Source organism: Apus apus, chromosome 5, assembly GCF_020740795.1.
Source record: "Apus apus isolate bApuApu2 chromosome 5, bApuApu2.pri.cur, whole genome shotgun sequence".
Classification (NCBI taxonomy): Eukaryota; Metazoa; Chordata; class Aves; order Apodiformes; family Apodidae; genus Apus; species Apus apus.
The window spans coordinates 114714-137392 of record NC_067286.1 but is presented as its reverse complement, the minus strand read 5'-3'; the positions used below and the strand labels follow the sequence as shown (position 1 = coordinate 137392).

Sequence of the window (22679 nt, the reverse complement as noted above, 5' to 3'; positions counted from 1 at the left end):
TCTCCCTGGCGGCCTCGCGCCGCTACCATGGCAACGCCCTCCCCCCGCCCGCCGCACCGGCGCGTCTCTCTGACATCACTTCCGGCGCAGCTTCGCTGGCCCGGAAGCGCGGCGGGGGCTCCGGTAGGTGCGGGAGGGAGCGGGGGGGGGGGCACCGGCGGGCGGCATCGCAGCGGGCTGAGGGCGGGCGGGCCGGGACCCGCACGGGTGGCGAGGGACAGAGCCGGGGGGGCCCAGAACCCGCAGCGGGCGGGGGCGGTGCGGGGCAGGCCCCGGGGGCGGCGCGGATAGCAGGCCCCGCCCCGCCCCGCCGCCCCCAGCCCCCAGCCCCGCGGCCGGGCCCCGCGTCACGCCATGGCGGAGGACGGCGGGGAGGAGAAGAAGCAGGTGGCCAAGTTCGAGCTGGAGCGGGAGACAGAGCTGCGGTTCGAGGTGGAGGCCTCGCAGACGGTGCAGCTGGAGCTCCTGACCGGCATGGCCGAGGTGTTCGGCACCGAGCTCACCCGAAACAAGAAGTTCACCTTCGACGCGGGCGCCAAGGTGGCCGTGTTCACCTGGCACGGCTGCACCGTGCAGCTGAGCGGCCGCACCGAGGTGGCCTACGTCTCCAAGGACACGCCCATGCTGCTGTACCTCAACACCCACACGGCCCTGGAGCAGATGCGGCGCCAGGCGGAGCGGGAGGATGAGCGGGGCCCGCGGGTCATGGTGGTGGGCCCCACTGATGTGGGCAAGTCCACTGTCTGCCGCCTGCTGCTCAACTACGCCGTGAGGCTGGGCCGCCGGCCCACCTTTGTGGAGCTGGACGTGGGCCAGGGCTCTGTCTCCATCCCTGGAACCATGGGAGCGCTCTACATTGAGCGGCCGGCTGACGTGGAGGAGGGATTCTCCCTCCAGGCCCCTCTCGTCTACCACTTCGGCTCCACCACGCCTGGCACCAACATCAAGCTCTACAACAAGGTGAGTGTGGGGGCTGGGGTGGGTCTCACAGCAGGGTTGGGCTCCGAACCAAGCCTGTGTGCAGTTATGGAGACTGGAAGAGGGGAGATCTAGGTTAAACATTAGAAGGAAATTCTTCCCTGTGAGGCTGGTGAGACCCTGGCCCAGGCTGCCCAGGGAAGCTGTGGCTGCCCCATCCCTGGCAGTGTTGAAGGGCAGATTGGATGGGGCTTGGAGCAACCTGGGCTGGTGGGAGGTGTCCCTGCCCATGCAGGGGGTTGGATCTGGAGGATCTTGAAGGTCCCTTCCAGCCCAAACCAGTCTGTGATTCTATGAAACACCCAAAATGCTGCTCCAGATCCCTGGGGTCCTCTCAGCAATGGTGACAGAGGCCCTGACTGCCCCGGCAGTCCCTGGGTCAGATGAGGGTTTCTCCTGCCCTTGTGGAGCTCCCCTGGGTCCTTGTAGCGTGTTTCTGGAGCAGCTCTGGGTCCTGCATGGGACATTTCCCCAGGGGGGCTGTGGGTTGAGGAAGGAGTTTGTCCTGGGTGGCTGCAGGAGCTGGGCATGGCACCCGTGCCTTGGTGGGGAATAACGGAGTGTGCTGGGGACAGGCTGGAGGGTCCTGTGGCCCCCAGAGCAGGACGGGGCCTGGCACACGGGTGACATTCAGGGGCTGCCTGCTCACCCCACAGCCCCTGGTCATGGCCCCGCAGCAGGAGCTGGGGCTGCGGGGTGCGGTGGGGGCGGGCGGGGGTCTGCGTGCCCCAGCTGTCCCAGCCCTGCCCCCCTGCCCCGCAGATCACGTCCCGGCTGGCCGAGGTGTTCAACCAGCGGTGCGAGGTGAACCGCCGCGCCTGCGCCAGCGGCTGCGTCATCAACACCTGCGGCTGGGTGAAGGGCTCGGGCTACCAGGCGCTGGTGCACGCCGCCTCCGCCTTCGAGGTGGACGTGGTGGTGGTGCTGGACCAGGAGCGCCTCTACAACGAGCTGAAGAGGGACCTGCCCCACTTCGTGCGCACCGTCCTGCTGCCCAAGTCCGGGGGGGTGGTGGAGCGCTCCAAGGACTTCCGCCGGGAGTGCCGGGACGACCGCATCCGCGAGTACTTCTACGGCTTCCGCGGCTGCTTCTACCCGCACGCCTTCGACGTCAAGTTCTCCGACGTCAAGATCTACAAGGTGGGGGCTCCCACCATCCCCGACTCCTGCCTGCCCCTCGGCATGTCCCAGGAGGACAACCAGCTGAAGCTGGTGCCGGTGACGCCGGGGCGGGACATGGTGCACCACCTGCTCAGCCTCAGCACTGCCGACGGCCCCGACGACAACATCTCGGAGACCAGCGTGGCCGGGTTCATCGTGGTCACCGGCGTCGACCTGGAGCGCCAGGTCTTCACCGTCCTGTCCCCCGCCCCGCGGCCCCTGCCCAAGAGCTTCCTCCTCATCATGGACATCCGCTTCATGGACCTCAAATGACGGGGCAGAGGCTCTCCCGAACCCTCACCTGCCGGCCCCCGGCTCAGTCCCCGCTCCCGCAGGACCCCCCACCGGGGCCCCCCTCTCGGTTTTACCCGTTTTGTACCGTTTTTTATTAAATCTCGAGGCTTTCACAGGCGGGTGAGGGTCTGCCCGGGGTGGGGACACAGACCCTGGGGGTGCTGGGGCGGGGGAAGCCAGGCCCGGGCGAGGGGGGATCGCGGCTCCTGGGGTCCCCGTTCCCGGGGGGGTCTCGTCCCCCCGCTCCGCGCACGCGCCTCCGCCCGCCAGGCCCCGCCTCCTCGCTCGCCTCCTCCGGCGCATGCGCGCTGCTCCCGCCGGCCCGCCCCCTCCCGCTGCGCATGCGCGCGGCCCCTCGTGGGCGGCTCCCCGCGCAGCAGCCAATCAGGGGCGGCGGCGGGGGCGCGCGGGCGGCGCGCGGTGCGCAGGCGCGGCCGTGACGTCGTGCCCGGCCGCCGCGGTGCGAGCCCCGGAACCGCGGCCGCGCGCCCGCCGCCTCCCGCCGCCGGTGAGTCACGTGGCCGCCGGCCCCGCCGGCCCCGCCGCCCCCTCCCGCGGGCCCGCCCAGCCCCTGCCCTTCCTCCCGCCCGCCGCCGCTGCCCCCGGGCGCGGCCCGGCCCTGCCCCGCTTCCCCCGGGAGCCCGGCCCCTGCTCCCGGCCCGCAGCCCCGGCACCGGCTTCCCGCTGGTCCCCTCTGCGGAGCGGGTCTCAGCCCGCCGTGGCTCCTGGTCCCCGGTGCCGATGGCCGCTCCCCGCAGCGCCGTTCCGCGTGGCCGCCCCGGCCTGGCCTCACGGTTCGAGCCGCCTCCCGTGCGGCTCCGCTTCCCCCCGCCCGGCGGCCGCGCCTCCTGCCCGCCGGGCCCCGCCAGCACCGGCGGAGCCGTCCCCGGGAGCTAGGGCTGCGGCCGGGAGCCTCTGCCCAGGCCCCGCTGCTCTCCCGTGCCCGTTCCGCGGTGCCGGGGGCGGTGCTGGCGCCTGCTCAGCCCGACCCCTCCTCGGCTGCCCGCGGCTCCGGACACGCGTTACCGCCGTTCAGCCGGGTCCGTCTGTTCTTCCCGGGAGCGATTTCCCTTGGATCTGCCCGGATCGGGACGGGAGCGTCAGTGGAAGCCGGGATCTCTGTACGCGGTGCCACGGCTCCTTCTGGGGGGTTAAACGCGCCCGGAGCCGCGTCTGGGTCAGGAGGAGCTGATCCCGCAGCGTCTTAGTGGGCTTAACCCCGCGGGGCTCTGCTGCCCCGGGCGCTTCTCAGCCCCGCCGGTCGTTCCGCGGGTGCCCGGGATGCGGCCCGGCTGGGGCCGGGGCCGGGGCATTCGGTGGAGTCCAGCGGGAGACCCTGAGCTGCCGCTCGGGGACGGTCACACCTGTCGCTGAGCCCATCGTCTCCGTGCCCCGTGCACGGCGGCAGGGCCGGGCTTGCTCCCCGCCGGCCGCGGGGCACGGAGCAGGTCCCAGCGGCGGAGCCGGTGTTCTGCCTGGCCTGGCCCGTAAAGCGGGGCTGGCCCCGCGCAAAGCAGCGAGACGGGCCGCGGGTCGGGCCGGGGGAGGGCAGCGCGGCGGTGCCGGTGCTCCCCGCCGCGGGGTACCTGTCTGTTTTCTGCACCTCCCTCCCCCCGTGCCCCCGGCTGCGGGGACAGGCGCGGTGCCAGCTGCGGGCCTGTCCCCGGGGCCGGAGCGTGGCCCCATCCTGCCCGCGTTTCCAAGCTCCTCTTGGAGCAGAGGCGTCCGACACGTGTTGCTCGCATCCTGTGGTGTTCCCGGGTGGCACGGAGGGCCCCAGGCTGGCGTTGCTGGCTCTGGGAACCAGTGGTGCAGCAGGAGCTCCATGTTTGCCTTCCCCATGGCCTCCTCATGCCCATGGCTTTGGGTTTGTCCAGTCGTGTCTGGGCTGAAAAAGCCCTTGTTTGGGCCTGCGATCCCAGGGACCCCCGTGGCTGAGGGGGCAGGGGGAGCCCCATCCCCGTGTGGGGGGCAGGGGAAGCGGTGTTGCCATGTTGGGTCTGCTGTGCTGGGGGTTGGGTGGGTTCTGTTGTTCCAGCAGCACTGGGAACACTGTTACCTGCTCTGGTAATTTTGAGAACCTTAAAGCTGGGTGGTTGTGCAACGTTGGAATGAGCAGGGATCCCTGGGGGTGGGCGGGGGGTCCCTGATCTCAGGCTGGCCTGGTTAGGGCTGGGAGCGGGAGCAGGAACAGGCCTCTCCCAGGCGTAGTTAATAAAAACAAAGTGGAACAGGTAAAGCACATCCTGCCTTCTGTGCTCCTGGATCTGCCCTGCCTGGGAGGTGCCTCCTGCAGAAGGAATTGTTTGTCTCCTCGGCCTGTGCCATGGGAACTGGGAACAGCAGGTCTGGGGCAGGCAGGAGCGGGTGGAGGAGCCAGGGGCTGGGAATGAGGCCTCCCCACCCCGGGCGTGTTCCAGGGCGGATGATGGGCCCGTTCCCTCTTCCCAGGGCAGGTGAGGAGCTGCCGTGGGTATTGGCAGCAGCTGAGAGAGGGAAGGGAAAGCCGGTTGCGTGTGTTTTCCCCACCTGTCAGAGCCTGGGTCTGCAGAGGGACTGAGCCAGAGTGCCTGAGTCCTGGAGAGGCTGGAGAAGGCAGTGAGAAGAGGGCTGGTGGTAAGAAGGAGAGGAGCATGGGGCTTCAGGAGGGAAGTGCTAGAAGAGGAGGAAATTAGAGTGAGGCTTCACAGGGCCTTAACAAGGAAAAGGAGATTCAGACTGAAGGAAATGGAAGTGGCAGTAGTTGTACTCGCTGATGTCCTGAGGGGAGGAACTGGAAGTGTTAAATATTAAATAAGGCTGCAGAAATGGGGGTGAGGGGGAATAGGAGCAGCTCCTCGTTTGAGTGAAGGGAAAGCCTTGAGGCTGGGGAAGAGTTCTCTGAAGGTGGCTGGGCAGAGCAGAGACAAGAAAATACCCGGAAAAGGGGGTGCTAGGATTGGAAAAACAGGTGGAAATCCCATGGGAGAGGGAGAGGGAAAGGGGAGTCACCAGCAACACACACTGGGTAGAGTTTGATTGGGGGAGAAAGCAGCCGGCTTGGTGAGGGCAGGTCCAGAGGCGCTGAAGAGGAGGAGCTGGGCTGGAAGAGGCAGAGGGAAGGAATCCGAGGCGGGAGTGGAGCCGAGTGTGCCTCAGGTGGGCAACGGAGGGAGGTCTGTGAGGTTGGGGACAGAGTGGCCGGAGAGACAAGGGTTTGGGAAGGAGTGGGGGAAGCAGGGCTGGAGGAGTGGCGGTGGGCAGGGTGTGGGGCTGCTGGGGGGGAAGGCTAGCGGGGAAAGTGCATGGCTGGGAGAAGTGGTGTGACTGAGGCCTGGGCCAGCTCCTCAGGGGGAGTCGGGTGGGCTTTGCCTGTGGTTCTCCTGGGCACCAGGGTAGATACCAAGGAGAGTCAGGATGAGGGGGCAGATAGGTCAGCCCAAAGAAGAGAGCAGAGTGTGCCTTGTGGGCAGACAGCAGAGATCTCAGCACACCGTGCTGAGCTTTAGCAGCTGGTGTGAGGGGCTCAGTGTGCCCCGAGTCAGGGGATCCCCTGGGCTTGGGGCTCAGCACACATTGGGTCAGAGGGTCCCAAGCTGCCAGTGGCTGTGGCAGCCAGCCGGGCTGTTCCTGGGGGAAGGCAGGCAGGAGCCACGGGGACATCTGTGTCATATCTCCTGGGCTGTCACTCGTGACAGGGGTTTCTCCCATACACGTAGTGCCCCCCAAGTCCTGTCCCCCAAGCAGTTCTCTCGACTTGTGTGCTCTTTATCCACCCAGGCACTCGCTCCAGTGCTGCCCAGGGTCTGTTCCTGCAGGGAGCACCGCTCAGCCCTTCGGGGGGGCTCAGATCCCTGCCCCATCCGCAGGTGGGGCGAGAGGCTGGACTGAGTGGGACATCCAGGGGGATGGCTCAGGCCTGAGGGGGGGGCAGTCGTGGGGGGCAGCCCCTTGCCAGCTCACAGAGCACACGGGGCTGGGGAGGGTCTGGGGGAGGGCAGAGCTCCTGGCGCGTGTCCGTGACCCGAGGTGTGGCTGTTTTCCTGGTGGAGCTGCGCGGGCCGGGGTGTTCTCCCCGCAGGGCTGTGCTGCCGGTCGCGGCTGCTAAAGTCATCAGCAGTGATGTCATCTGCAAACTTCCTAGTGTCCCATCCCCGGGATTGCTCCTGCAGCTCTCTCAGGCCATGGGCACTTCCCCCGGCAGGGATGCTCCGTGTGGGGTGTCAGGATTGTGCCCGGATGGCGGGTGCAGGGCAGGGCCGGGAGCTGCTGCTCCCCAGGGAGCTCCATGCCTGCCAGGAAAACAACTGTTTGCTGAGATTTTGCTCAAAAGCTTCTACCAGAGGAGACTGGAGCATTCCCAGCTGGCTGGTCAGCATCACTCCAAGTGTGGAGCCGAGTGTCCTCTTGGTCACAAAGGGAAGAAAATCGTGGGTTTGGGAAGTGGAACTTAACTCCTGCAAAGGCAGAGCTGCTCCGCAGTGGGAGCGGTTCCCTCGTTAGTCAGCCTGGGTGACTGACGCCTGGTTTTGTGACTGGACCCAGTTAATGGCAACACATTCTTGTCATTAAACGTGCCTTTAATTCCGTGCTGCAGCTCTGCCGGCCCTCACCAGGTTTAGTCAGTGCTGAGTGTTCTCCTGTTCACCCTGATGGAAAAACCTTCACCAGGCAGGAGAGGAGAAAGCTGGGGGAGAAAGTGAGGGAGTCATTGGGACCTGTGGTGCTGGGGAGGCCTCGGGCCGGGACACAGGGCAGGAGGTGGGGAGGGGGGACAGGGCTTGGTGGGGCTGAGCAGTCACCATCAGTGTGACACCATCGGTGTCCACTCACCCCAGAGCTGTGACAGGCCCTCAGAGTTCAGGACAGGTCAATGCCTCCTGCTTCCATTTCCAGGAAGGTTTGCGTGATCCCCCGAGGGTGGCCCTTGCCCGTGGCACCCTGAAGCAGCCCGGGCTGCCTGGGGAAGCCCAGTGCTCCCTCATCCAGAGCCATGAGCACTGCTGCTGGCCAGGGGTTTTCCACCAGCCTCTCCCATCTCCAGCCCCTGGAGAAGAGGATGAGTTTCCCAGCTGCATTTCAGCCAGTGCGAAGGCTCCAAGCCCCTGCTAAGCCCAACACCTCGGGAGCGGAGCCGGGATTCTCCCACACTCCGGCTGCAGGAAGGCCTGGGGGCCCCTTATCCTGCTCAGGGCTCATTGAGGATTCTCTGGGGGTCTCGGGCTTCTCGGCAGGGCCTGGGGGCAGGGGGATGGCTGGGCTGGGCTGCTCTGGCTCATGGCAGCCTCTGCCAGGTGGTCACGGCAGGTTTGGACAATGGGGCCTGGGGCATCCACCAGTGTTGGGGCTGGGTGGGGAGCAGCATCCTGTGGATGGGCACTGGGCACCGGGGGTTTACAGCCCTGGGAGCTGCTGCATCTCCCACCCCACACCTGCTCCCTGGCCTGGCAGCTCCGTGTCACCTTAGGGAGGATTTTACGTGACTGTGTCTCTTCTCTTGCCTTGCTAATTTAAATTGTGTGGTGTTGTTTTTTTTTCTAGGTGAGGTGTGGAGTACCAGATGTCATGTTTTAATGATTTTGTGTAGCTTTTTTTAATGACCAATGGATAATGAAGAATAATTTTACTGAAAGAAGGAGAGGAAAAAATGGAGCAATCTGGAACAAACTGAGCCCTTCCCTCGCAGTGCTTGGGCCATGGGCAAGACTGACGTGCTCAGCACCATTCTGACCATCAATTGTCTCCTGGGGTGGTAGAAGCGCTCCCTGAGAGCTCCCCTCCTGATCTCTCTGCTCTCCTGCCCTGCGCTGCTCAGAGATGGTCGCCACAGAAAAGATTTAATGAAATCCCTGTTGATTCCCAACCGCTGAGTGGACACCACACCCGCGGAGAGGCCTGGGCGTTCAGGCGACAGGAGCAAGTAGGAGGAGGACGAGAACAGACCATCGGCTGGACCTTCCCCTCCCACCCCCCTTGCAAAGAAAGGATTTACAGCTCAACCTTGCACCAGCTGTTCCTCGGCTTTAACAGTCAAGAGAGAAATAAATAAAATTAAACGGCCACCGCCAGCAGCCAGTCCCGGATCCCGGTGAAATCAGGGAGAGTGTTTCCGTGACCCCTCCAGTGAGGGGGAGGGGGAGAGGGAAGCTGGGCAGATTGCTGGTGAGACACCCCCCCTCCCGCCCTGCAGCGCTCGGAGCGGGCTGCAGCGCACCGGAGCGCAGATTAAAAAGGAGAAGTGGCTTCCCTGAGGCTCCCGGGCGGGGGCTTTTCTGCAAGACGTTCACCCCTCTCCTGCTGGTGGGAACCTGCATCCATCCCTGCCTGGGCCTGGAAGTTTTCCCTGCCCTGGGCTGCAGGCCACTGCCCGACCGAGGGGCACTCCCAAGGGCTCTGGACATTCCTGCCCCAGCGGTTGTTTTAAACTCAAACCCAGTTCTCTATCCTGAATTTTTAATGTTTTTAAACCTCCTTACTCACACCTGCACGCTCCTGTGGGGCAGAGCCTAGGGTGGGCCCCTCTCCTGGGCCTCCAGGGACTGTTGGGGGCTTCTCTGGACTGTCGCTCCGCCGGGAGCCGCCCCGGGAGCAGGCGCAGGGGCTGGGTAGCGGTTTGCCCCCGTCCCCCCCTCCCCTTCTCATCAAGCCCTGACTCCCGCCGGGCCTGGGCTATGCTGCAGGGCGGACCCCCCTCCACAGCTCCAACATGCCAGCAGCCTCCGGAAAGAGATTCAAACCCAGCAAGTATGTCCCGGTCTCAGCTGCTGCCATCTTCCTAGTGGGAGCCACCACCCTCTTCTTTGCCTTCACGTGAGTCCCAGCTGCTCGACTGGAGAGTGGGGAGGGCAAAGGGGGACCTGGAGACCCAACCCCCTGTGGTTGGGAGGCAGGAGCTGTGCAGGGGGTGTCTGGGAGAGGAGCTGGGGCTCCTCACTGGGCTAAGGAGGCTTTGGTGGTGCTCTGGGTGCTGCGGGATGGGTGGTGGAGCAGCCCTGCGTGGAGGGTCCTGGCTGGTGCCCTCCCCGGGCCCCGGCAGTGCCGGGATCTGCCAGGCCAGGAGCGGGCTGGGACCCGCAGGGGGAACATGGCAGGGACGAGCCTCAGCTCTGGAGCTCAGCAGAGCAGTTCGGTGGCCCCAGGCGGGCTCAGGGCTATTTTTAGAGTTTCGTAACCGATTTGTGAGCCACGAAGGAAAGTTCAAGGAGAAGTACTCTGCCCCCTGCATGGATCTTGCTGCTGGGAGCCTTGTGAGGGTTCAGCGCCTCTGGAGAGGACCCAGCAGAGGTGGCTGCCAGCGGGACACCAGGGCTGATGCCTGTGCTGGCCCCGAGCCGGTGGGGAAGAGCCGGGGTGTGGAACAGCACCAGCTGGAGTGGGCCAGAGCGTGCTGCAGGGATCTCCCTGGGCGGGGAGGGGGGTCTGGCTGCTGCTCACTTTGGCCTTTTCCCGGGTGACAAATCGCTCATTAACACTTGCTTGGGGCTGAGCTGAGCTGGTTCTGGGCTGGGCGGCAGGACCTGGGGCTGCCGAGCTGGGCACGGAGCTGCCGGCGCTTCCCGCTCCAGCGGCCACAGCCGGGCTGGCGCCGGGGCAGTGTGGGCTGGCCACGGCCTGGGGCTGGCCACCAAACCCCGTGGTGGGTCCCCGGGCCAGGGTCTGAGAGGGTTTTTTGGGGCACTGCAAAGAAGTCTGCACCTGAGACGGGGGGGTGTTTGTGCTTATGCTGTGGAGGCTGAATGGAGGCTCCAGGCAAAGGGTTCGGGATTGTCACAGCAGCTGGGGATGTGCCAGGTGGGGGGCAGCCTCTGTCCTGGGTGGGAGACAGGGAGTGACCGCTGCCAGTGACCCGAGCAGGGGTCTGCAAAGCTGCTCCCTCCAGCCAGCAACTGCCTTCAGCTCTGCTTGACCCTCAGAGCCCCCTCCTGCCCCCCTCCCCAGCCCTTCCATCCATCAGTTTCTCCTGCTCCTGCCCCAGCACTGCGGGCCACAGGCTGCTCTGAAGTTTCTGAACAGGTGATGATCCCAGCTCCCCTTTTCCTCCCTGTTTATCGACTGTTTCACCACCTGCTGCTCCTGGCGTGGCAGAGATGGAACCTCTCCTGCCCCCTGCATGGCTCTTGCTCAGGAGCTCTCTCCACCAGGGGTTTTGCTGCTGGGGCCGGGCTGGGGGTGCTGTGGGGATTAGCTGGAGCAGAGGGGGCAGCTCCTCCCAGGAGGCAGCAGGGCCAGATGCAGTGGCTGTTGCTGCTCCCTGGGGTGGGACTGGAAGGTCATGGCAGCGGCCGGGCTGTGGGACAGTAACCTGAGGATGGGGGGACAGAGTGGTTTGGTGTCCCCCTCCTGGTGAGGGGAGCAGCTGGCGTGGTCGCTCAGCAGCCTCCAGACGCCGAGTGTCGGTGTCAGCTCTGGGGCTGGAGGCTGTGCTGCTCCTGCGCTAGGGCCAGGGGACAGGCGTGTCCCTGTGCTGTGGCAGCGGGCATGGCAGGGCCGCCCTGCCCCAGACACGGGCCTGGCTGGGGCCGGGCCCCGGGTCCAGGCTGTGAGTGGCCACGGTGCCGGGAGGGCACGGGGATGGTGCCGGGAGGTTTGGTGTCGCGAGGCATCACCGGGAGCAGACGCTGGTGCGGCCGATCCGGTTTGTTGGGTGGGAGCGCCGGGGTGTTCCAGGCGGCTGCGGGTCAGGGTGTGATTGAAGTGGCTCTGCCCAGGGCGCCGGGCCCCGCTCGGGGGGTCCCACGGGCAGGGCCTCGTGGCTCGCAGGGCCACGGGGCGTGGTGGGTTCGGGTCCAGGCGTCCCGCACGTGTCCCTGCCCCTCTCCCTGCCCCTCTCCCTGCCCCTCTCCCTGCCCCTCTCCCTGCCCCTCTCCCTGCCCCTCTCCCTGCCCCTCTCCCTGCCCCTCTCCCTGCCTGGCCAGAGGCTGTGCTCGGTGCCCGCCACTGTCGGGTCCCTCCGCTCCCTGCAGATCTCAGACCTAAAGCTCGTGCTTTGGGAAGTGAAGCAGCAGATGTGAGGTGGGGCTTGGGAACACTGGGGGCCTGCACCCCCAGAGAGCAGCTCAGCACAGCTCTCCCAAAAGGCTCCAGTGTGTTATTTCTAGTGAATCTGCCAGATGCCTTCTGGTCCGTCCACACTGGCCCAGGACTTGTATCTCTGGGCCAAGAACTCTCTTTAATCAATTAATGTAATTAGGAGATGCTACAGAACGTGTGGCAGTTGCAGTGAGCTGAGACTGATTGTGCTGGTGGGCGTGAGATGAGGGGACATTCCAATCTTCCCTCCAAAAGGAGTGGGAGCCTCTGGCTCTCCAGGGTCTTGAACAGGTGCTACTTTGGGATGGAAATCCCTCCTGAGGTCAGCTTGGGCATCCATTCATCTCCCTGGGGGCCGGCTCCTGCAGCTGGGGGGCTGTGAGCCCAGCCCAGCCATTCTGCTCAGCACAACCCAGCACAGCACCTGCCCCTCCATGGGCTGTTTGAGTCTGGGGGTGCAGCAAGGACAGGAGGGGATCCTTGGGGGCAGGAGGGGATTCTCAGGGATGAGGGTCCACAGGGTGGCCCAGCCAGTGGAGCAGGGAGAAGCCAGCCTGGGTGTGCCAAGCTTCTCCTGGTGTGACGAGTGGCAGGAGCCTGTCTCCCTCGAGATGTGACTCAGATGGCCTGAGGTTCCCAATCTCTTTCATGTGCTGCCAGGGACGAGTCCCGACAACTCTCCCAGCCACGGGTGTGTTCCCATCCCGATTGGGAAGAGCATGGCTGCTGCAGCCTCCCCCCTCCCCCTCCGCCCGGGGTCGGCAGGGCCCTGCTCCCCCGGGGAGGGCAAAGGCTGGGACACACCTGCTCCTGATAAGGAGGTGTCCCCTCGGGATTGGCACCCACCTTTGCTCCCGGCACTGCGGTCAATGTTCCCTCCTGTGGGGGATTGGTCTCAGGGGGTGACCCCCTTGCATTTGGGGCCACGGGTGTGGGTGCCAGCAGGTGGCTGGGGACAAGTGACATGTGGTCTGTGTGCTGTGAAGTTTCCTGCTGCCTCCTGTGGCTTTGGGGTCCCAGGGTGGGCAGGACCTTCTTCTCCAGACTGGGAGACTCCTGCCATGGTTCTCTGTATACCTGTGAAATCCCTCGAGTGTTGCTTGTCGGAGCTGTCAGGTGGGCAGCCAGGGCCAGACCTGGAAGTGGTGCTGGGGTGGGTGGGACGAGCCCAATTCCCGGGCTTGGGTGGGGGTGAGACCCTCGCTTGGGGGCAGCTCCCGGAGATTCTGGGTGCTGAGGAGCTGGTTCCTGCCCCAGGGCAGAGCTCTGGGGAACCCGCAGAGGCTGCCCCAGATGCTGGTGCCAGGCCCCACTCCGTGAGGAGGAAGAGGAGAAGGGTGCAGGCTGGCAGAGCTAGGCTTCCAGTACCCTGTGGAGTCCAGAGGGTTTGCCCTTCTGCTCTCCTCTTGCCCCATCTGGGGACTGCCTTGGCACTGAGGGCTGCTCCCTGCCACTCCCCGGGAAGGGCTGGGCATGGAGCTGAGTCTGGGACATGGAGCCATGTGGTGCCTGGGCGCGCCCTGCCTGCCTCCCCCGCAGCAGGTGGGGGCCAGGGCAGGTGTGCCCGCTCCCCACAGCCCCATCTCCGCTCGCTGTTGGCCGAGGCAGCCTCACCTGTCCCCATCCCTTGTCCCCTCACTGAGGCCCCACCAGTGCTGGGCTGAGCTGGGGACAGAGCCCCACACCAGCAATCCCTTCCCAGTTGAGGCTCCCAGGGCTGCTGTGACAAGGACGTGGGCTGCCTTGCTGGTGACAGGACCCATTCCCCAGCTGAGACACAGTGAGTGGTGGCAAAGAAGGGGGCAGGACCAGTGCCTGCCCCTTCACCTCCACCTGCTTCTCAGGGCTGGGAGGGATTACAGTGCTGGCACCATATGTCTCCCTGCCTGCCCAGCCCTGCCCCTCACTGCTCCCCCTGCCTAAATCCTCCTGCACTTATTGCTGTGGGGGGACAGGAGGGACAGATGCTGTCCTAGATCTATGGGATTAAACTCCCAGCAGCAAAGCAGATTAGGGTATTACACTGGCGCCATGGAGGGGGAAGCCCGCTGCCCCAGCCTGGGGCTGGTGGTGATTCCCGGGGCTGGCACAGTGAGGGAGTCCCAGCCTGCCACCGGGGTTGTCTCCAGGCTCTGGCTTGTGAGGAGCAGGAGCAGCTCTGGAGGTGCCAGAGCTGCTGCTGGTTTCGTGTCCCCTTGCGGTGTCCCTGCTGCCCCTTGTGCTCGCTGGTGGGATGCTCAGATGGGTCCCTCCCGGAGGTTCCTGTGCCACCAGCCCGACTCTTCCTGGCCTTGCCAGTGTCTGCAGTTGGTCCTAGTGGCAGCGGGGCCCTGCATGGGGCTGGGGCTGCGACAGGCCCATGGTGTTTGTGCTCTGTCCTTTCATTTACTAGAGAGTTTGCACAGCAGAACCTGTGGGGGCTCCACTGGGGCTGGGTGTCTGGGTGGTCCAGGGTGGGTGGCTGAGTGGGGTGGTTTGAGTGTGGAGGGTGCGGGGGGAGCTGATGGCAGGGAACCTCCATGGATGGCAGAGAACATCCATGGGATTCAGCAGCACGGGCATCCCAGCCAGGCCAGGGCAGTTCACGGGGGCAGCTACAGGGCTCAGGGTGGGGTTTCACAGTGCTCAGCCCTCTGTTCACCCTGAGGACACCCCTGTAGCTGGGGGCTGCCCAGGACTGTGGGGAGGGGATGTGAGGGGAGTTACTTCTGGGACATCAGGTTCTCTGTGCCCTCAGGTGCCCAGGGCTCAGCCTGTACATCTCCCCGGTCATTCCTGTCTACAATGCCGTCGTCTTCCTCTTTGTGCTGGCCAACTTCAGCATGGCCACCTTCATGGACCCAGGCATCTTCCCACGAGGTGAGTCTGGCCCTGCTGGGGCAATGTCTTGGCTGGAGCCCCCTTCTCCTGCCCACCCTCTGAGGTGAAGAAGATCCCTGATCCCAGGGCGCCTGAGGAAGTCCCTCCTCACCCTGCCCAGATGGGAGCAGGGTGACACACACTGTGGGGACAGTCACTCTGGGCTCAGCCTGTTGGACCAAGTTGTGGAAGCAGCATAAATCCTGGCACCCTGTGTTGGGTCTCTGGGCCTGAGGGCATGTCCTGGTTTTGGGGCAGGGATTGGGATTGGGAGAGTTCCCACTGATCTACTGGTATTTGGGGGTTCCTGTCTAGCCGTTGTGGCTGGCAACAGAGGAGGGTGACGTGGGGCCCCTCTGGCTGGTGCTGGCTGGGCTGCGGCTGCTCCGCTGCCCTCACACCAGCTGTGCTGTGGCTTCCCCCTCAGCTGAGGAGGACGAGGACAAGGAGGACGACTTTCGAGCCCCGCTGTACAAGACAGTGGAGATCAAGGGCATCCAGGTGCGCATGAAGTGGTGTGCGACCTGCCGCTTCTACCGGCCCCCACGCTGCTCCCACTGCAGCGTCTGCGACAACTGCGTGGAGGTGAGGAGCTGGCCCAGCCCTGGGGCTCTGCGTGGGGCACGGGCAGGAGGCCCTGGCTGCCCTTCACCGCCTCTCTGCTCCCCAACAGGAGTTTGACCATCACTGCCCCTGGGTCAACAACTGCATCGGGCGCCGCAATTACCGCTACTTCTTCCTCTTCCTGCTGTCGCTCACCACGCACATCATGGGGGTGTTCGGCTTCGGCCTCCTCTACGTCCTCTACCAGGTGGAGGAGCTCTCTGGTGTCCGCATGGCCGTCACGTATCCTCTGCGAGGCTGGGGGGCTGTTGGTGGGGCCAAGGACAGTGGGCTGGGGGGCATCAGTGGGGCTGGGGAGCGGGTCTGTGGCTCTTCCTTAGCACCCACTGGCAGCATGGTGGTGATGTGCGTGGCTGGCCTGTTCTTCATCCCCGTTGCAGGCCTTACTGGGTTCCACGTGGTGCTCGTGGCAAGGGGCCGCACCACCAACGAGCAGGTATGCTGGCACAGGGCTGCTGGCCCCTGCCAGGACGCTTGGGCGACTCCCTGGGACAAGGCAGGCACGGACAGGCTGGGTTGAGGTGAAGGAAGGTGCCAAGACACTGCTGAGGTGTCTGTGAAGGAACACCAAGTTCTCCTGGTCTGCAGCCAGGGAACAGATCTTCATGCTGCAGCTGGAGTGGCTGGGGAGAGAGCTGGGAGGGCAGGAGGGGGGGCTGCAGGACTTGGAACGAAGGCGGTTCTGGTTAGACACTGGGGAAAGGCTTTTCCCCTTCAAGGGCAGTTTAGCGCTGGAGCAGGGACCTGGGAAAGGGGAAGTCTCCAGGTATCTCTCTTTGGAGATTGTAATGGGCAAGCTGGACAAGCGCTGAGCAGCCCAACGTGGCTGGAGCAGAGATGTCCCCCAGTCCCTGCCCAGGACACTGCCACTCTCCTTGTCCTGCAGGTGACGGGCAAGTTCCGTGGTGGCGTCAACCCCTTCACCAACGGTTGCTGCAAGAACGTCAGCCGGGTCCTCTGCAGCTCCCCGGCCCCCAGGTGAGCCTGGCACAGCCTGGGATGCCCTGGCCCTGCAGCGCTGGGCCAGCTGCTCCATCCTGAGCTCCTGGCCGTGACCTTCTCCCACCCTGCTCCCAAGGTACCTCGGGCGCCCACGGGCCGAGCAGACGGTGCTGGTGAGACCCCCCTTCCTGCGGCCCGAGGTGTCGGACGGTCAGATCACGGTCAAGATCATGGACAACGGTATCCAGACAGAGCTGAAGAGGACGAAGGTGAGGAAGGTGGGGATTAGTGGTCCCTGCTTTGGGGCCCTCCCTGGAGCCCAGGGGTGCAAGCCTGCATCTGTGAGTAAAGAACCGAGTGAGCCTGGTCACATTCCCTGTCCCCCTCCATGTCATCTTGTTCTATGTCCCCATGGGATGGAAACCATGTCCCTCCCATGTGGCAGTGGCCACATGGTGCTTCGCACCCTCTGTTGCCCTCCCTGTCCCCTCCTCCCCCTGCAGCATCCCTTGGGTGTGCCCCCCTCCTCAGCACGGCCCAGCACCCGAGGCAGCCGTCGCCTGCAAGCGCTTAGATGTTGGACAGCCCGGGAGGCAGTGAGAGCCCCTGGACGCCACTGCCCACTCCCTGCCTCTGAGGGGCGGGCTGGGGCCTGGCCCCCCCTGACCCCCCCTCTGCGTTTGTCTCTGCAGTCCAAAGGAAGCCTGGAGGTGACAGAGAGCCAGTCTGCGGATGCCGAACCGCCACCTCCACCTAAGCCAGACCTCAGCCGCTACACGGGCCTGAGGACACACTTAGCCCTGGCCACCACCGAGGGTAAGGAAGGCTGGCAGGGTCTCAAGCAGCCCCTGGGAGGGGAGCCCAGGGCTGCGCCAGGCAGAGCAGGAGCCAGGGCCATAGGCAGGACAGGCTGCAGGGCAGGCCTGAAGCACATCGGCACCGCTGCGCTGCGGGGCAGGACGTGCCCGCATCTCTGGGCTGGTCTGTGAAGCCCTTCCCCTCGGAGGAGCCTGCGGGACGCTCGCAGCCAGCTCTGCTCGGCCGGGAGGAGGAGCCGGAGGCCGCGGGGCCCGGCCAGGCAGGCTGGCGGCTGCGGGAGCGTCGCCCGGATGATGGAGGCGAAAGAGAGGTGGGCCTGGCCGGGCGGCACGGAGCGTGTTCCTGGCAGCCTCCGTGACTCGCTTTCCCGCTTCCCGGAGCGCCGGCGCAGCTGCTCGAAACCACCTGCGTGGGCCTGGCGAGAGAGGTGGGATGCAAAGGGCAGAGCTTGGAAGCAGCTGCTTCCTGCAGCGGGCTGGAGGCCTCTGCAGCTCTCCCTGTCCCCCCCGCAGCCTGGAGAGGGATTGGGGCATGTCTGTCCATGGAGCCAGCAGCCAGCGGGCCCATGGGGTGCCCAGGCACCCTCTGCCACCTCCATGCAGGGCACACCCCACTGGGGCTGCTGGGCATGGAAGTGCAGGCCCCAGACTTGCCGTGGGGACACGTTTTCCACCCTGCTCTGCTCCTCCAGCCCACCCCTCCCTCCACCTGCACCCCTGGTCCGTCCTCCCCAGGCTCAGAGCCGGTTCTTGGGAAGGGTGGGCAGGGCTCCGCACACCATTTCTTCCTCCCTTCCTTTCCTTCCTTCCCTGCACAGCCCCAGGGAGCTGCCATGGCTCTGAGCTTCTCTCTCTTCCCCCACTGCAGACAGCAGCTTGCTAGGCAAGGACAGTCCCCCGACCCCCACCATGTACAAGTACCGGCCTGGCTACAGCAGCAGCTCAGCCGCCCTGCCTCACTCCACCAGCGCCAAGGTAAGGCTGGGCCAGACAAGGGAGGCACCCGGGGGGGTGAGGATGTGGGGGAACGTTGGGAGCTTTGCAGGGATCACCTTGTTCTGTGGGTGATGGCTGTGCCCCTGCCCCGCAGCTGAGCCGAGTGAACAGCCTGAAGGAGCCCAACTCCATCTGCGAGAGCGGCCACAAGCCCAGCTACCGCTCGGAGCCCAGCCTGGAGCCCGAGAGCTTCCGCTCGCCCACCTTCGGCAAGAGCTTCCCCTTTGACCCGCTCTCCAGCGGCTCCCGCTCCTCCAGCCTGAAGTCGGCCCAGGGCACCGGCTTTGAGCTGGGCCACCTCCAGTCCATCCGCTCGGAGGGCACCACCTCCACCTCCTACAAGAGCCTGGTGAACCAGACGCGCAACGGCAGCCTGTCCTACGACAGCCTGCTGACACCCTCCGACAGCCCTGACTTCGAGTCGGTGCAGGCGGCGCCGGAGCCCGAGGCGCCGGTGGGATACACCTCGCCCTTCCTCTCGGCCCGCATCGCCCAGCAGCGCGAGACCGACCTGCACGGCCGCTTCGCCTCCCCCAAGCCGGCGCCGCCGCGCGAGCCCTCGCCCGTGCGCTACGACAATCTCTCCCGGCACATCGTGGCCTCCATCCAGGAGCGGGAGAAGCTGCTGCAGCAGCAGCCACCAGTGCCAGGCCGGGAGGAGGACGCGGGGCCGGGGGACTCGGGCATCCAGTCAACACCGGGCTCCAGCAACGCCCCTCGCACCAGCTCTTCCTCGGACGATTCCAAGCGCTCTCCCCTGGGCAAGAACCCGCTCACCCGCCCGGTCGCCCCGCGCTTCGGCAAGCCCGAGCCCCCCCAGGCGCTGCGGGTGCGCTCTCTGGGCTCCCCCGACCCGCCTGCCGCCCCCCACCTGGGAAAATCCGTGTCTTACAGCAGCCAAAAAACAGCCTCTCCAGCCAGCGTCCCCGAGGCGGAGGAGGTGGCCTTGCAGCCCTTGCTGGCACCAAAGTAAGTACCAATGGCCACCCAGTGCTGAGCTGGGACCTCACACCTCCCTCCCTGCCCTGCATGTCCCCTCCAGACCTCCCTTGCTAGGGAGCAATGCTGCCCATGGCCTGGAGAAGGGTGAGGGGAATCTTCCTCCCAGAAGGGCTGGTGCCCCCCCAGACCCTCCCCAGGGCCCCTCAGGGAGCTGGAGGGACATAGAGGTGCTGGGGGCCTTCCCCAGGGTGATGGCAGCCCCACAGTCCTGTCCTGCCCCCACCCCCCACAGCGCCTCATTTCCCCCCTCATGCCCCACGTTTCTCTCTCCTTCCCTCCCCAGGGATGAGGTGCAGATGAGAACCGCCTACAGCAAGTCCAACGGGCAGCCCAAGAGCCTGGGCTCGGCCCAGCCGGGCACGGGGCAGGTGCCCCTGGGCAGCCCCACCCGCGGCGGCGTCAAGAAGGTGTCGGGTGTGGGGGGCACCACTTACGAGATCTCGGTATGAGGGGCAGAGCCCCCCGCCTCCCCCCGCCTCGAGGGACCTTCTGTGGCCGGACGTTCTGCGGGCCCCGGGAGAGCTGGATGGGGGGACGGGCCCGTGGCCCCCAGGGCTGCCCCCTCCTGCCCGCCCGGGACGGGGGGCTCGACACACGCCGAGCGGGGCTGCCCCGCCCAGGACTGCACCGGGGGCTCGGGGGGCTCGGGGGCTGCAGCCACTCGTGGGCCTTGTGCAATCAACCGCTCGCCTAGCGTGGTAGGAATGGATTGTTTTTAAACCAGAATACTTTTTTTTATTATTATTGTTACGGATTCTATTTTTTTTCTCTTTCTGAGTTACCAGGTGTGTGTATATATAAATATCTATATATATAAATATAAATATTAAAAAAAAAAAAAGCAGAAATTATATATCTTACCCAGAGAGAGGAAGAAATGAACCTGTTCCCTGGCCAGGGTCTGAGTCCCCCCTGTGTCCTTGTCCCCAGAGGGGGAACATGGGATGAGCCGGGGCCAGTGCCCAGCATTGCCACCCCTGCCTGCGCCAGGCAGGGCTCTGGGACAGCAGCTGCCACCCCTGGGATGCCCTGGTCTCCCCAGCCCTACCCAAGGACATGGTGCTCTCAGATGAGGACCCCACCCCCCCTTCCCTGCTCTTCGGTTGTGCAGCCTCCAGCCCCCCATCCTGGGTGGGGCACAGCCTGAGGGGCAGCCCCCCTGAGCTGCACCTGCTGGAGGGGGAGCTGGGTTGGAAATACCCACGGGCTCTAGCCTTTCCCCACTGGTGATTGTTGCTTTTTATAATGTTTCCCCAGAGTTTATGTTGGGGGGTGGGGGGGTGGTGGTTGTTTTTTGTTTGTTTGTTTGTTTTTCCAGTGGGGTTGATGGGGTTTTCTCACTGTCACAGTTGTTTTTATTTCCGTTTGGGAAGAGGAAAGCCAGCGGGGTGCATCCCTGCACAGCAATATTTTCTCATCACATGCCAAAAACCCAATGCAGCCAAAAGGAGCCCAGAGCTCCTCCCCCCACACAACCCCTGCCCAGGCAACTTCCCCTGCGTGGGGCCTGTGACACTTCAGGCACTACTTGACTCTTTCTCACGGCAATATCTCTCCCGTGGCCTCGGCAGAGCCACACCATTGTTTTTTTTAATTATTATTAGCCATTTTAAAAATGAGGAATAAAAGGATATTTAATGAGCCACCCCAGCAGACGTGTGTGCTTTGTTTAGCATCCAGGGACAGAGGAGCCCCCCTTCAAGGATCCTGGCTGTCCCTCCCTCCCCTGGGGGTCAGAGGGGCTCCAGCAGAGCTGGTCCCAGACCGGTGCAGGAAGGTGCCTCCTCGGATGCTGCCCTGCAGGAGGTAAGGGGCTTTCCCAGGGCATGAGGAAAGGGGATCTGGGGACAGTGTCACAGGGGCTGGGGAAGCTCTGGCTGCTGTGCACAACGCTGGGACCAACGGCCCCTGGCAGCAGCCGTGGCTGCTGGAGCTCCCAGTGCCCACGCTGGCACCCCTGGGCGCTCAGCCAGCAGCCACTGCTGCATGGGGACACGGTGCCTCTTCGTGTCACCCCATCCTGGCCACGCCCCAGAGGCGTGGGGCAGCACAGCCCCTCAGCCCAGCAGCCAAAGCTCTGCCCCTTCCACCCCACCCCTGCCTGGGCAGGAGAGGGGGGGTAGATGGGCTGAGAGCTGGGGCAGGAGCTCAACCACCACTTGGGTGTCCCAGCACCCCTGGGACTCCCCTGGTCTCAGCTCCTTGCCTCACTGTGGATTGCAGGAGCCACCAGCCCCTCCTCAGAGCAGAGACTTTAATTAAAAGGTGACTAAAAAAGAGAGATCCCAATGGAACAGGTTGTTTTGGTATAAAAGGTGGAGGTTGGCAGGCCCAGTGCCAGCAGAGTCCGTGTCCCCTGGTCCTGGCTGGCTGCATGATGCACACTGGGGGCTTCAGGGGTGTCCTCTCTGCTGGGGGGGGGCAGGCCTGCCCAAGCCCCCCTGCCAAGTGCTGCAGAAGGGACAAGTCCCTCCTGGCTCAGTCTCAGCTGTTTCCGTGGGTTGGGGGTCCCCAGGGAGGCCTCACCGCAGGCTGCTGCTGCTGCTGGCCTGGGAGCCACCCACCCCCGGGTGCTCGGGGCTGTGCCGGTTCTGTGGAGGAAGGACAGACACGTCCCGTGGGAGCTGCAGCAGCAACACCCCTGGGAGCTCACTGGCTCCGGGCTGCTGCCTCGGGTGGGTGGGCACATGCTGGGAACTGGACCCTGCTCTCCCCACCCACCTTCTTTTTCTTCTTCTCTTTCTTCTTCCTCTTCCGTTCTGGATCCTCCTCTTTTTTCTTCTTTTTCTTCTTGTGGTCGGAATCCGAGGGGGTTTCTGGAGAAACAAGAGTGTTGGATGAGCTGGGCATCCCCCAGGGCTGGATGGGAGAGGGGGTGGCTGTGGCAGGGAGGCACAGCCTTACCTGGGGGGACGGGATCCTGGGTGCGGCTCTGCTTGTGCTTGTGCTTGTTTTTCTTCTTGGGTGGCTGGATGTGCATGAGCCGGCACTGCTCGGGCAGCTGGGGAGAGGAGACAGGGCTGGTCAGGCCGGGCTGGGCCCCTCCTGCCCCCTCGGGCCACCCCCAGCTCCCAGCCCCGGGCTCACCGGGCCGGCGTGGAGGCGGAATCCCGTCAGCATCGTGCCGGTGAGGGGGGTGAAGGAGCTGCCGCAGATGGGGGGCTTCTCGATGAGGGAGCGCAGGCTGCTGTTGTCGTGGGAGCCGGGCAGGTCGATCATGCCGGGCAAGTCAGGGAGGAAGTTGCTGAGCTTCTCCTTCACCTTCTTGCCGCAGAACTTGTTGTAGGCGTGTTCCAGGTTGTAGTGCGTGATCAGGTTGGTGCTGCCCGTCAGCTCCGTGGTGCCTGCACCGACAGCCCGCGGCGGGGTTGGGAGGAGCTGACGCCCCGCCGGGCCCCCCCGCCGCGGCACCAGGGACCGCGGGCCCCGCTCCCCGCCCCTGCCCAGGCCTCGGAGACCCGCCCGCACGTCCCCGGGCCCCTCCGGCCCCGCTCCCCGCCCTGGCGACCCCCGGTCTCGGGCCCCCCCCCCCCAGGCCTCATTCCCCCCCAGCCCCAGCGCGGCCCCGCCCCCAGCCCCTCTCCCCATTGGCCCGCCGCGCTGCCAGTTCCCGCCGCGCCCCGCTCCGCCGCACCCACTGGCGGGAGCGGCGCCCGCCCCCGCCGCGCGGCCCCGCCCGCACCTGGCAGCTCCCGCAGCAGGTAGAACGGGCCCGCGGCGGCCTTGCGGGCCGCGTCCTCGCCCGGCGGCGGCGCGGCGGGCACGGCGGGGGGCGGGGCGGGCACGGCGCCGGGCGCCTTGGCGGGCCCGAAGCCCAGGGCGGCGGGCGGGGGCTCCGCCGCCACGAACAGCGCCGAGAAGTTCTCCATCTTCCCAGCGTGCCCCGCGCGGGGCCGCCCCGCCGCGATTGGCCGAGCGCCGCCCGGGCCACGCCCACTTCCGCGGTTGCTACGGGAGACTCGGTCACAGCCTCCCGATTGGCCGCTTCTCTCTTCC

The 22679-nt window shown here is 65.4% G+C and overlaps 3 protein-coding genes across 4 annotated transcripts; 2 read left to right on the top strand and 1 right to left on the bottom strand.

Moving 5' to 3' along the window:
* On the top strand, nucleotides 1–2540 carry CLP1 (cleavage factor polyribonucleotide kinase subunit 1). Its single transcript, XM_051620697.1, has 2 exons — nucleotides 1–960; nucleotides 1741–2540. Exons 1-2 carry the CDS (start codon nucleotides 355–357, stop codon nucleotides 2410–2412), a joined length of 1278 nt encoding a protein of 425 aa, XP_051476657.1. The 5' UTR covers nucleotides 1–354; the 3' UTR covers nucleotides 2413–2540.
* Nucleotides 2541–2862: 322 nt separating this feature from the next.
* ZDHHC5 (zinc finger DHHC-type palmitoyltransferase 5) lies at nucleotides 2863–20328 on the top strand. 2 transcript variants are annotated; one of them, XM_051620693.1, is made up of 12 exons: nucleotides 2863–2941; nucleotides 7954–9222; nucleotides 14180–14301; nucleotides 14729–14886; nucleotides 14975–15147; nucleotides 15259–15361; nucleotides 15812–15903; nucleotides 16004–16136; nucleotides 16560–16683; nucleotides 17554–17660; nucleotides 17776–18650; nucleotides 18967–20328. In XM_051620693.1, the coding sequence occupies exons 2-12, from the start codon at nucleotides 9119–9121 to the stop codon at nucleotides 19130–19132; spliced, it is 2157 nt and encodes a 718-aa protein (XP_051476653.1). In that variant the 5' UTR covers nucleotides 2863–2941; nucleotides 7954–9118; the 3' UTR covers nucleotides 19133–20328. The 2 variants fall into 2 exon arrangements, with proteins under 2 accessions (XP_051476653.1, XP_051476654.1); XM_051620694.1 differs by lacking the exon at nucleotides 2863–2941 and adding an exon at nucleotides 5554–5571.
* Nucleotides 20329–20923: 595 nt separating this feature from the next.
* Nucleotides 20924–22576, bottom strand: MED19 (mediator complex subunit 19). Its single transcript, XM_051620696.1, has 5 exons — nucleotides 22366–22576; nucleotides 21771–22027; nucleotides 21588–21684; nucleotides 21405–21499; nucleotides 20924–21274 (listed from the first exon to the last, which is right to left on the bottom strand). The coding sequence occupies exons 1-5, from the start codon at nucleotides 22550–22552 to the stop codon at nucleotides 21206–21208; spliced, it is 705 nt and encodes a 234-aa protein (XP_051476656.1). The 5' UTR covers nucleotides 22553–22576; the 3' UTR covers nucleotides 20924–21205.
* Between the last annotated feature and the right edge of the window lie 103 nt (nucleotides 22577–22679).

Bases quoted from the DNA above. Each gene is read 5' to 3' on its own strand.
- CLP1 (XM_051620697.1), top strand. From the start codon at position 355: ATGGCGGAGGACGGCGGGGAGGAGAAGAAGCAGGTGGCCAAGTTCGAG. The intron at 961-1,740 runs GTGAGTGTGGGG...CCTGCCCCGCAG, and splicing joins ACATCAAGCTCTACAACAAG to ATCACGTCCCGGCTGGCCGA.
- MED19 (XM_051620696.1), bottom strand. From the start codon at position 22,552: ATGGAGAACTTCTCGGCGCTGTTCGTGGCGGCGGAGCCCCCGCCCGCC. The intron at 22,028-22,365 runs GTGCGGGCGGGG...CTGTCGGTGCAG, and splicing joins CCTGCTGCGGGAGCTGCCAG to GCACCACGGAGCTGACGGGC. The intron at 21,685-21,770 runs GTGAGCCCGGGG...TCCTCTCCCCAG, and splicing joins TCCGCCTCCACGCCGGCCCG to CTGCCCGAGCAGTGCCGGCT.
- ZDHHC5 (XM_051620693.1), top strand. From the start codon at position 9,119: ATGCCAGCAGCCTCCGGAAAGAGATTCAAACCCAGCAAGTATGTCCCG. The intron at 15,148-15,258 runs GTATCCTCTGCG...ACCCACTGGCAG, and splicing joins GGTGTCCGCATGGCCGTCAC to CATGGTGGTGATGTGCGTGG. The intron at 17,661-17,775 runs GTAAGGCTGGGC...CCTGCCCCGCAG, and splicing joins CTCACTCCACCAGCGCCAAG to CTGAGCCGAGTGAACAGCCT.